Source organism: Corvus brachyrhynchos, unplaced genomic scaffold (genome assembly GCF_000691975.1).
Source record: "Corvus brachyrhynchos isolate BGI_N302 unplaced genomic scaffold, ASM69197v1 scaffold1097, whole genome shotgun sequence".
Lineage (NCBI taxonomy): Eukaryota > Metazoa > Chordata > Aves > Passeriformes > Corvidae > Corvus > Corvus brachyrhynchos.
Genome location: NW_008239003.1, coordinates 615,893 through 628,924, shown reverse-complemented (window position 1 = coordinate 628,924; position 13,032 = coordinate 615,893). Strand labels below are relative to the sequence as shown.

Sequence of the window (13,032 nt, the reverse complement as noted above, 5' to 3'; positions counted from 1 at the left end):
TGACCCAGTGCAGGGTGCCATACCGGGAGAATTGAAACTGGGTGCTGCACATTTTGACCCACATTGAATTTTATCAGGTGCTAATTATTGTTTTACCAGAACAACGGCTTAATGCATCTGTTGTTTAATTCCCACTTCCCTATTCTCCAATGTGAACATCAAAGAAAATAAAACACTCAATCTCAAACAGCCCCTGACAGCAGACCGGGACTCGAGAGCTCAATAGACGAGGCCCTTGCCACCAGTTCTCATATTTCCACAACAATGAGCAAACACAAAACCGGCACTAAGCGGCCTTTCCTCCTTTCCGCTCCCCTCGGCCGGTCGTCTGCCTCGCGCCGAGAGGGCCCTCGACGGCGGCCCTGCGGGGCGCGCGGCGCGGGGGAGCGGATTAGCCCCGCTAACATGCGAGTGCCAGCGAAAGGGAAGGAAAAACCCCACTACTGTATTTGGCGTATGAATAACCAAAATGCACGCGCTGACAGGAGACCGGGACGGGCCCGCGGCTCCCCGGGAGAAAATGTAGCTGTGATGAGTGACAGGGCTTTCAGGAAATATGTTCACAATCACAGACAGTGAAGGCCATGACCTAGATCGTTTAAGAGCTTGTCTTGTCAAATTATCAAAAGCTTCTTCGTCTCTGAATAAAGAGTGACATAAGTGAGTGTCAGAAAGCTGCAGGCTGACAAGCCAAGCATACAATAACAGCATGCACGTCACATACTTGCCGAACACCGCCACGGCTAGCGGCAAATCTTAATGAGAGCGCGGCTGGCCCAGGAGACTTGGGTCCCTGCTGGCATAGCTACTCATCTCGCAAAAATCCTTCAGCTCCGAGTCAGTTATGGTCTGACACGACGACTACAATTACTAAACACAACTTTTTAACAGAATCCTCTGGTGCTTTGTCAAAGAAGCAGCGGCTGCTTGGAGCTGCCCCGCTGCAAGCCACCACAATAAAACAAAAGATTTGCCAAAACACACACTTTTCATCACCTCCGCATGGGAACTGCCGCGGAAAATACACAATGCTTCCCTTCAAAACCACTCCTGCACAAGCAGATGTCGAGACCTCTCCCCACGCTGCCAGTGCAGACAGGCGCTGGTGCTGGGCAGGCAAAGCTGGTTAACTGCCGGTGTCACCCTGGCCGTTGGGAACACGGCCTTATGCTCACCCTTGGGTGGATGTGCACAGCCCCACGAAGGGTGGGGAAGGACACTGGGGAACTAAGGAGAAAGACCAAACGTCGTGCTCTCTACCCAGGGGAAATGGGCCACGTGGACGCCAGCCACCCCTGTGGAACGATTCCTGCACCTCCAGCTCCATCCCAGCCCACAGCAGTATGCCAGAAACAACAAAGGCAGAATGAACCTCCTCGGAGAGAAGAGGCCAGTGGTGGTTTGCACGTCCAAAAAAGTTGTCAGAACAGGCAGAGAAGATGCCAGTCGAAGCACCCAGCTGGTTCCTGGGAACGAGTGCTGACAACAAGGGTATTTGGGCATTCGGATAGGACCATCAGACACAGCGTGGCTGCAGGGCACCAAGCACCTGGGCACTGCTGTCTGCCAGCTCCTGGGAGAGCCCATCCAGCTCACCGAGCACCCGTATGCTGGTTTTCCCAGGTATACAGGGAGACATGACCCCTCTGCATGGTCCCTGCTACATCCCCTGTTCGTGGAGTCCTTCTCCCACCCCTGCTGCTGGCGCGTAAGGCTGTAAACTGACCACAAGGCTCATGACATCCACCTAACTGACACTGAATCAATCAAAAATGGCTCCTCTGATGACCCTCCCATGGAAACCATGCAACGCTGGGCTGCCTCCAGTACACCTCCAGCTAAGAGGACTCTGTGTGTTCTCAGCGCTGTCTCAGGAAAAGAGACTGATCTAGCAGATCAAAAATGTATGACCCTAAAATGTTTTAAGTAACTTTGAATGTTTCCTAACCAAACTAGGTGAAGCACTTTGAACTGCCTCACAGGCACTTCTGGACACAAGTGAAAAGTCAGTCTGACACACTATGCACAAGAGCCTGTTCTGCACCCTCTTTGTTACAGTAAAAGGGAGTGCTTGCTGAGAAAGACAAATTACTACCTCCTTTGAGCATCCAAAGCATTTCATAATGTACGTTTGATAACAAGAGTATGGGGATTTCTGCTTTTCACAAGGAGTCATATGGGAAAGACAAGGGGTGATTGCTACAAGTTACTCCTGGGGAGATCTCAGTTGGACACAGCAGAAAACTTTTCACAATGAGAACAATCATCTCTTGAGGGAAATGCTGGATTCCCCAGCATTGGACACTCAGGATTTGGCTGGGCTATCTTGTGTAGACCTTGCTTTTGCCAAGAAAAGTTGGGGATGATGATTAGATGATCCGTGAAGTCCCTTCCAACCTGGTGTAGGATTCTGTGGTTTCTCTTCTATGAACTGCTCCCATTTCCCCTGGAAGCAGGGCAGATCTGTATCCCTCAGTAAGGAGCCTCCAGGTCTGCTGCCGACCACACAGAGAGTCACCTCGTACTGTCTCTTCCCAACCTGGCTTCTATTGCCTTCATCAGGTGTACTGGAAGAAATGCTGAACAACTGCTCCCTGACTACTGTCTCCCATCACAGATGATTCTGAAGCTCTTTACAGACCCTTCCCTCTGTCACTTCCCTTCCAGGCTGAGGAATTGTGGCCATGCTGAGGGATGCAGAAGACAGGGACCAAAGCTGTGCCCAAGTGTTCCTGCTTTCCTGATGATTCCTAACATTTCACCAGATTTTTTTTTTCACCTTGTGAAGACTAAACTGATGTTTTGTGGAATCATATCTCATAACTAGGATCTGAGTCCTGAATAGTAATATGCAGAACCTGTTATTCCATAAAACAAGGTGGGATTATTTTACTTTATGTTTATTGCCACTCAATTTCAATTGCCATTTTATTGTGTTCTCCCTCTGATTCTTACAGTTCTTGGGCAGTCCTGCACAACTGGCTCACAGCACTGACTCTGTAAGTAATTCAGTCTTCTCAGCAAATCTTGTCACCCCATTGTTCACCCTTTTCCATGTCACACTAGCATATTCCACCTTTATCCTCTTATTCCATGCCTGTTTAGTTTCCTTGAAAGCTTTTGGTCAGGAACTTTGTAAAACGCCTTTTGGAATTTGTAGGCTATGTCAACTGGATCATGTTTACGCACATGCTTGTCAACCTGCTCCTTTGAAGAACTCCAGAGATCCCTGAGAAGTGGGATTTCCTTTACAAAAGCAGCCTTGAATCACCCCATGTATATTATATTTATACACCCATCTCAACATGCCACCGCCGTGGTTCCTGCCCCCTGGCTTGGTGCATGCGTGCAGCTGGCAGTCTGGGATCCCCAGCTCACCCTGGGACAGCCCCTACACACCGTCCTTGCATTAGTAACTCAGTGACCAGTCATGTACCAAGCACGAGGTGTCTGTTGCCATCACTGGTTGGGCCATTTCACCTTCATGCTCCTCTGCATCTTTTGGGCAATGGTTACCCAGTTTTGGGTTAGTACTCACAGATTTGTAGTAACCCTCACATTCTCTTCAATTTGACAACTTCTCTGGTGCTCCCCTCCACAAAGTAAGTTTTCAGCATGGGAACATCCCTGGTTTCTTCTGCTATGAACATCTCAGATGCAAAAACATATCTTCAGGCCACCAGCAGCAACCTTGTCCTATCCAAGTGTTCCCTTCATGTCTTGATCACCTGTTGGCTTCATAGGCTTCCTGCTCTGATGTCAGGAAAGATGTACTGTTGGTTTTGATTCCTTTGCCTTTGCTCTGCCATGCCATCCCTCTCTCTGAGGACTGGGCAAGTGAGCTCCTGCTCTGATGCCCCAGTATTGACCACACAGGTCAATGACACAGGCAGCCTTACACCTCCCATGCAGGAACACTCAAGAACTGCCCAAAGTTTCAAAGAAAAACCTTTCTGATTTAAGGTGGACCTAAATGAGCAGAAAAAATACATGCTGCGATGTTCTTGATAACCTGCATGACTCAGGTAGGATTTAAATGCTTGCATGATAGAGCACTCATGATTCTTTAAAGAAAAGAACATCAGCTTATGAGAACTGGGGTCATAAAATGTGTAAAAGGGAAAAGATGGCAAAGAAAAGATGCTTCATTATAGATTACGATTTTGTCTCACTGCCTACCAGAATGAGGGTGCAGAAATGTACAATTCACATTCTTTAAAGGTATTGTGGGCACATTATCTATAAGCAGAAGCATATCTGGGAGACATTCAAATATCATAAGAAATAGCAAGCCCCAATTAGGCGAGTTGTCCTTTGCACATCTCATGTACCACTGTGACATGCTCTTCGACCAAACAGAAGAAATAAAGGCAGGAAGGAGACATTTAGAAAGAGATTCAAATATTTCTGAATATCAAAAAATCCAGCATTTAGGGAATCCCACAGGTGTATTTGAAAAACAAACATATAGGCCATATCTATAGATAGAAAATGAAGTGTGAATGTACGCCAAAATTACCGCAACTTGCCTTTTATCCCTTTTTGTGTTTAATTAAAGAGAAAAAAATATCATAATAGGTTGGCTGCTACATATAGGACTGAATTTTGGGGACATATAAACCCATAGTAATGTAATACAAGATTACATTGGGTAATACAAGATTACAGGGGCAAATACATTTGTTCTCCCTTTAATTTTCTTCTATGTTTTACTTTAGTAGATTATGTCAAACCCAAAGCCTTCAAACTACTTCTCTCTAATAGTATTTTCACTGATTAATATCTGATCATAGTGAAAAAACCATAGATCTGGATTCTTGATGCATCAGAGTTACTCTTTACTTCTTCCTGGTACACTTGCAGGTACTGTGTCTCCTGATTTCAACCTCACTACGCCTTTCATTCCACAGAAAAAGGACGTTTTTGTCCACCACAGCTGAACTGAACCAAACTAAAGACAAAGTCTTGACAACGCTTTGGTTCATTTTCTTTGAACCATTCTCCGTGAAAACTCTGATAGTGTAAAGTACTGACTAAACACAACATTTTCATATGCTTATACATTATGTAAAATTGAAAAAATATGAAGACATTGTGGCCATTGTAAATTCAGTTTTTGACAGACACAAACCAAACGATGCCCAATCTCTGTGCAAAGGGCCCTACTCACATCAGCATAGTGGCCCTTCATGTCGCAGCGGTTGCAGTGTTTGTTCCAATAGGCTCTCTCTAGGCATTCCCTGAAATAGTGCCCAGGCAAACAGCAGTTCAGACAGAAACGTGCTGGGCAGCTGTGCTGTAGATGGTCTCTTCCTGCACACAGGCAACAAGGGGGAACTTTCTATGGAGAAACAGAAATAGAATCATATTAAGTGACAATGTTTCAATAGATCCTTCCAGTTCTCCTGCCCCACATGGGGGTGTGTAAGGGGTAGCTGGGTGGGCACTCAGCTGCCATCCAGACTCACCTGGCATAGCCTCATGACACACAATTCAGCACTTGGGGTGACAAATACAACATGCAGAAAACTATTCTGAGGCCAAACCTATCTCTGTAAAGCAGGTTTTCCCAGTGAGTGAGTGTATTTCCCCCAAGGGTTGCGTGGGATGTGGTCATTCTGAGTGTCCTTGTGGGTGTAACAGCGCGGAGGACCGAGGGTTCTACAGATTCTGTTGTGGGGGTTGGTAAATTCAGGCTGTCATACAACAGCTCCCACTTCTTGACAGTGTCGTGACTGCCTTTTAAACCTCTAACCACAGGACAAACTTTCGGAATATTTGGCATCTATCTGAGCTGCTTAAAGTTAGCTCCAGTTTTGTCCTGTCCACGGTTTTTAACACTATTCATATCACAGTTCATTACTCTTTCTGCTTTCATTTAAGGCTGTATTTTTGATTTCATGGATTCTCCTTATTGAAAATACAATTGAAAAATATTTTACACTTTCAAATTGTTTTACCATATGAAAAAAAAGATGTTTCTGTATGACACTTGACTCTTTTTCTTGCTCAGTTTACAGCCACATAGTTTAGTGAAAGTTGCTCCTGCCCCTGGCAGGGGGGTGGAACAAATTAAGCTTTAAGGTCTCTTCCAACATAAATCATTCAATATAATTCTATATGATATAAGTCTGTATATTTCTCTCTTATAAAAACAATAAAAGCAATGACATAGCCAAACAGAGGATCATTTTATACAGTAAGCGGACCTCATGCAAGCTATCCTGCAACTCAGAGTAATGCTTCAAAGAAAGGATAAACCACCGAAACAATGCTTCTAATGGCAAGCAGAAGGGTGTATTAGGAAAACAGCTGAAAGTACAAGTGATTTAAGCATTGCATTTACCTTTGGAGTGGGACAGTTCTTGGACAAATGTCCTGGCCTGTCGCAGTTCCTACAAGTAACGTTTTTGTAGTACCGCATGCTGCTGTGCCTCATACCCGTGTAGTTGGAGATCCGTGCCTGGTGAAACAGAGAGAGAAATGCATTTACCACTTGAGATTCTGTGGTTTGGGAACTGGGAATTATAAAGGTCACTGCTGGCAGTGATCCAGCAGAAATCTAAGGTTTCACATGTACAATTTACACATGCAGGTTTGGAATGGGTAATTCTGTTACAGAGAAACCTGCATTGTCTGTAAGAAAAGCACTCGTCCAAACTTCCACTTCAGGAGATTTTTTTTTTTTGCTATTTAATACTGCATTTGTGAAGCTTTCCCTCAATTAGCCAAGATACTTTTACTCACTGTGCTATGTCACGACAAACTGGAATTTTCTCCAGAACACAAATAAAACTAACATCAATTGCAAATGCAAGTTACATGTTCCCTTGCACACATTAAGGGAAACTGCCTGGACAAAGTACAATGCTATACAAGTCTGGATGAAATCTGCAATTTGCAATTGTAAAGAAAGACTTAAAAAGGAAAAAGGAAGAAAAAAAAAAGAGAAGCTGGAAACAACTGTCTCTCTCCCAATGACCTCACACATACTTTCTGTGTAGGCAGCCAGAATTGAAAATCCTATCTACAACTATCATTGCCTAGTAAACATCACAAGATTAAAAAAAAAAAAAAGAAATTTTGGATGAGTGAACAGGAGAGGTATAAAAACACCATTTCTCTTCAGGGAAAGAATTTATTAATGTCACTTGATTGTATCAGCTCTACTGGACATTGGAAAGAAAAAGGGAAGGAGTTGGACACAGCAGCTGAAGCTCAGTCCTCCTGGATGCTCCGGCACCTCGCCTAGGAACTCCGGGCTGCAGTTTCTCCACGCCCACCCCTGCGCCGAGCCCAGGAAGGCACCACACTCTGCTGGCTCCCAGCACTGCCTGGGAAGGGGACCAGGCTGCCGTGAAACAGCTCTGGGGCTCTGAACACACCCAGAAGGAAGAGCTGATGTCCACCTTGCAGAGTCTGTGGAGGCACTCCAGCTCCTTGCATCCCTGTCCCTTCCTGCCTCTATGCCAGCCCCAGCTCAAGAACTCCTTTCTCCTGTGGGAGGACACTGCTAATTGTCCCATACAAACACCACATATGGGTTTTTCAATCCCATTTACTTTGTTCTGCTTGTTAATAAGCAACAAAATAAAGAATTCTAGAAAAATTTGGATGTCTGTGTTACCTCTAAGTCTTTATGAGAGATGGACCAGTCCACATCCATTTCTCCTGAAAAACAAAATAAAAATTAATTATATTTAATTTATATGAATATTTTTCTATAATATATTCAACATGACGATGACTGCAATTATTGAAACTGCTAACAGATTTTGATATACTAAAGGGGAGAAACTAGTTTCCTCTTTGGTAAAAGAAAGCTATTGACCCACTGGGCACTAAATCTGCCTCAGTTGAGTATCAGCCCATGTCCAACTATTGGGAGGAGTTTTCTGGACACCACACTCTTGTCCTGCCCCCCTGGGATCTAAATTCAGGTGGGGATTTAATTCCCTCAGAGGCATGGGCTCCAAAGGTCCCAACTCGAGCCAGTGGAGCTATCCCTGCCTGCATTTGTGGGGATGCCCAGCTCAAGCCCAGAGGTTGCAAGCGTGGGAGCACATGGAACAAGAAGTTAATACAGAGCATACACTTCTCCTCCTTGCGAATTCACCAAGTCTGTGTCTCCAGCCCTGCATCCTGACTGCTGCGTGCCAACACGACTGAGCATAACCTCAGCCACCCAGATTGTAAGCTGAGCAAATCTATTTCCAAACAGGGTTTGGTAATGTGCAATAAATCAGGAAGACACACTGAATAATCGACTGTCACGCCATAACCCTCTCACATGCAGCTTTTGGGCTGGCAGGAGTGAAAAGAAAGAAACCAAGAAGGAAATGGAAGGGCAGTAAGCTAAAGGCATAGGGATGCAGCTACAGCTGTTTGGAAATTCTGCATGTCGACAGCACTGAGCGCTCCGGCTGTGCACACAAAGCTGTGCTCCCACAGCAGCTTCTCACCGCTATAGGATTCATGTCAGCGGAGGGGCTCACCTCACCCATGCTTTTACAGTAAGCACTACAACTTGTGTGCAGAGTCGTCCTGCATGTTCGTGAACTTTTAAATGCAAACTGTCCCATCCCAATCCTGCGTCTGACTCTGAGGCATCCACGTTAGTAACACAAATCACAACACTATTGTGATTTACAGACAGCAAAAATTTCTCCAGTTTTGATTGTACTATTAATTTCCATTAGAAGGTGGATGACTGCAAATTAAAATTATATCATCTATAATTTTATGCCTCCTCTTCATTTACTGAAAAAGTCAGTAATTTTGCCTGAAGCATGTGATGTAGTATCTGGATACAAGATATGTCACTCAGGTGCTTCAGAGCTCAACACCTGCTTACTGCTGTTCTTCATTCAAGTCAGGGCTCATACCACCTGTTCTCACCTGAACTACACTGTGAAGTATTTTTATTTTCAACACTTGCTCATGCCAATGACTGTCACTGAGACACTGATAAAGCACTAACTGGCCTGTTAAAAAAGTGATTTGTGTGATGTATGAACTTGAGTCGCCGCACACAAAGTGACTGCCACTGCCAGGACTCCAGCACCCACCTGAACTGTCACCCCAGCATCGTTCGGGATCACAGGGAGGATGGATGGGACAGTGACGCATCAGTGCCCTTTGGCATGAGTGAGTTGTGGATATACTTGAGAGAGAATCAAGCCTTTTGAGGCCTGATCATTAAAAGCAAAGACACATTGTCATATTTGAGTGCATTATTTATGGCTCAAATGCCTGTTAAGGAAATTAATTCATAAAGAAAAAGGTGTTTGTAATTCAAAGCTCTGCCTTGGCACTCAGCACTGCAAGTGCCGTGTTGCACAGAAATGCACATGCAGAATGGTCACAGATCAAAATTACCACTGAGTTAACTCCTGTTAATCACTAGGCATGCTCTTCCTGAGGGCAAACCAACCAAGTTTCTCTTCTTCACTGTCAAAATCCCCTGCTTCACAGGGGAAAACCATGATACAATGACTCAAATACTCCTAACACAAGAAGCTAAAACTGCTCCACTCAGAAAATAAATACAAGAGCTTTAATGCTGAATGAAATATTACAACAAAATCTCCTGTTACTAAATCTGTTTGGTGATCTAAAAGTTAATTCTCATTCACAATATATTGCATAAGGCTTTTTTTTCACCTACAATAAATTCTTCAAACTGAAACACCCAGGGAGTTTTGATTCTGCAACCAAGGTGAAATCTTGCTGTAGAGACACCTAGAAAAATCTGCAACAATATTTCTCATCAACCACAGTGTTTTGTCTGGCTCTAGATCACTAAATAAATCACAAAACTCTTATCAAATTGACAGATACTTCCCATTCCCTCTGATTTTGTTCCCTTATTTGGATGAATTAATGTGCCCCACAGGCAATCCCGATGCCCTGTGGGCGGTTCCTGGCCACTCCACCCCCACTGTCCTGGCTGTTCCCTTGGCTCACCCACCAACGTCAGCACCTTGGCGTGTTGGGGCCCCCCTTGTGCCACTCTCTCTCTAGCCTGTAGCCCCTGTCACCTTTGCTTTACCACAATGAACACAGACTGGGTCAGGGAGCAGAGGTGGGTTCACCAACCCCCCGGGGTGCCCGAGGATGATGCTCTCCCATCCCACAGACCGCGACCCGAGGCACAGAGGGCAGTTTTGGACAGACACACGGCAGTTGCTCAGAGCTCCATTCCTCGCAAAGCCTTGCAAAACACCTGCCACCTGATGTCCTCCAAGGCCATGCCAGTACCACATTAGAGCATTTCATGCTTTTTATAAGGTGGGTATGCACACAGAAGGTGGAATTCTGCCTGAAGGAAGGGCTGTGATTGCTTATTTTTATATTTACTTTATTTTTTACTCTTCCAAATACAGCAGTTCAAAGACTGATCCAGACAATCTCGGTCAAGATTTCCCTCTTTTTCTGCGGAGAACTTGCACATGCAAAACTTACTTAAAGCATCCTGTGAGTTAAATAAAACCAAGAACATCTCTGATATATTTGTGCTTTTAATCTTCCTCATATTCATTTATTAAACCCTACCTCCTTTTAATTATATTAATTTCTACACTAAGTTTAATACTAAGATTAAGATGAATTCCTGTGCTATGATTAGATATATTTCTATACTAAAAAAATACAACAGACTTTACTGTATAAACTTCTTACATTTATACTTTGAGAAAATGGTGTTGTCAAACTGCAGATCAGGGAAGAAGAGGATGTAAAATATACACTATTTATATGAAAATGGAAGCCCTGCACAAGGTTCTCCCTTTATCAAGTACCACATTTTGGCTGTCCTCTGCCCCTGCACAATGGGATGAATGGCAAGCAACAGCTTTGCTTTTATTTAAAGAAAAATTTTGAAAGATCATTGAGATTCACATGTATCCCTCCAGCAGCATGAAAATGTAAATTTCTGAGCAGCGCTCGGGGTGAAGCCAGATTTAGGACCACTGTTCAATGTGCATTCAAACCTCCCCTCTTTCATCCCAGACAGGGAGAGGAGGGGAGGAGGGAGACGGAGGACCAGCAGTCAAAACCTGAAATTGCCCGGAGGAACAATTTGCTTCCACAGAACAAAACACTGACTCAGAATAAACAATAAACGGTTCACAAAATTTCCTTATCTGCTGTGCTGCTCCACCAGGGACCCCAGCAGCTGATCGGGCTGCCCTGGCCAGGCAGGGCACTGCTGGGCATGGGTTGTGACTCCCCCCCAAAATCACACTAGTATTTTGCTCATCAGGGCTGGGAGAAAACATGTCCTTGCACAAGCTCTGCCTGCCCTGCAAGGGTTTGTGTCATCCCCTTCTTCAACAACAGAGAAGCTGCAGAGCATGGACATCCAACTTTGAAAATAAAACACTAAATTTCCCAAAAGAAGAAAGCAAGTGGCCATGTCCCCCCTTCCTTCTAATTGGAAAATACATGATGACATGTATTATATTTATTTTATGATCAGCCCAGTGAAACAGGACACTTCAAGCTGTGGCACAATGATACGTGGCCTGAAGGGCAAATACATTTCAAAGCTGGGCTTTAAAAATTGGATTTTGACTGCTAATTAATATAGCATATTACAGAATAGAGAACTCTAATTATATTCTAGTATAAGATCTCCGTGGCAAGGACTGTTTCAGACATATCTCTGAACAATATTTACCATACCAGGACACAGCTTCTGCTGCTAGTGGAAAGGCATTTTAAAATTATAAGCCTTAAAACCCCTAAAAATCACTAGATCTGTATGAATTTCACATTATGACATATATTACATATATCTGAAAATTCCTGCTTATGTGTGAACTGAAGTGATTGAAGTCTTACCGTAATGCAGCTTGCTATAATGAGTTTCACATTTTCTGAGCCCAAGTAGCTCTTCTCACAAAAGAAAGAGGAATGACAGTATGCCAGCGTAGCAGCCAAGCACTGTCCCAAAACAGAAATCGAGGTGGCCTCCCGACAACAGCTTTGGTAAAGCACAGGAATTTGGGTTTCTATGGACCAGGACATACTGTACATCTCTCCCTTCTCAGAAGAGGTATTCCAAGAGCCTACAGACATGTGTGTGTCTGCACGGCCATGCCTGTCAGACTGCGTCTGCTTATGTGCGTACAGGTGTGTGTGCATGCACCCCCACATGCATTTCACCCGCTATTTGGCCTGCTGCAGACCAGCCATGATGGAGAAGAGCTTGGTCCTCCTTGTGCAGACTGAAGCTCCCATTCCAGCAGCTCCAGGTCCATCCCAGCAGGGACCCCTCCCCACAGGGAGGTGATCAGTTGCCATGGGGTCGCAGCCCCCTCTGCACACCCCAGCTGCTCACACCAGCTCCTTGGAGGGGAAGAGCATCAACCCTGGTGTGTTTTTCTTAGACATTTCTACTGATTTCTCAACTTCGCCTTGATGAGATGATTTACTTAAAAACAAAACACCTGCTGTTTAACGGAATACCTGTCAATATCTCTTTAAGACAGCTTTAAAAGAGATCCATAAGACCCGCAGGGAAATCAGTCGAAGGAATTGTTGACAGAAGTTCAATTTGAGACATTTTCTCATGGCAAAAAAAGGCTCTCATGCCAGTCCCCTTCATACCTAAAATTATGTATGTGCCAGTAATATGTACATGTTTTGGCAATAGGGAAATCCCTGCAATACTTTATTCTTAGCAACCTTTATCTGCCATTTTCGAAAAGCATCACAAAATCCAACAAACAATACTCAACCCATTTTGAAATTAATTAAAACGTAAGCAGTTGACTGAAGCAAAGGCAGGGCTGGCCAAAAGCAAACAGAGTTCAAACAGGAAAAGAAACTCACAGAGCTCTGAGCAGCCCTGCTAAAGCAGGAAAAAAAAAAACCCAGGAGCTGTAAAAGTTACTTTAAACAAACTTGAGCAGCTATGACCCATGGGGGAAGACTTAACCATCACTGCCAGAGAGGAAAGGTCTGGCGGTCGGGGTACGACTGGTGCTCTAATCCCCCAGCAGTGTGCCTGCTGGTGGGGCCCCGTGG

The 13,032-nt window shown here is 44.5% G+C and overlaps 1 protein-coding gene across 2 annotated transcripts in view; it reads right to left on the bottom strand.

The window, feature by feature from the left end:
* The window catches only part of ZCCHC7 (zinc finger CCHC-type containing 7), an 86,581-nt gene that overhangs the window by 23,421 nt on the left and 50,128 nt on the right, over positions 1-13,032 (bottom strand). For both annotated transcript variants that reach the window (XM_017739016.1, XM_008637451.2), the window contains 3 exons: positions 7,628-7,671; positions 6,347-6,463; positions 5,171-5,341 (listed from right to left, as the gene is read on the bottom strand). In XM_017739016.1, the coding sequence (XP_017594505.1) occupies positions 5,171-5,341; positions 6,347-6,463; positions 7,628-7,671 (332 nt within the window). The remainder of the gene's footprint in view (positions 1-5,170; positions 5,342-6,346; positions 6,464-7,627; positions 7,672-13,032) is intronic.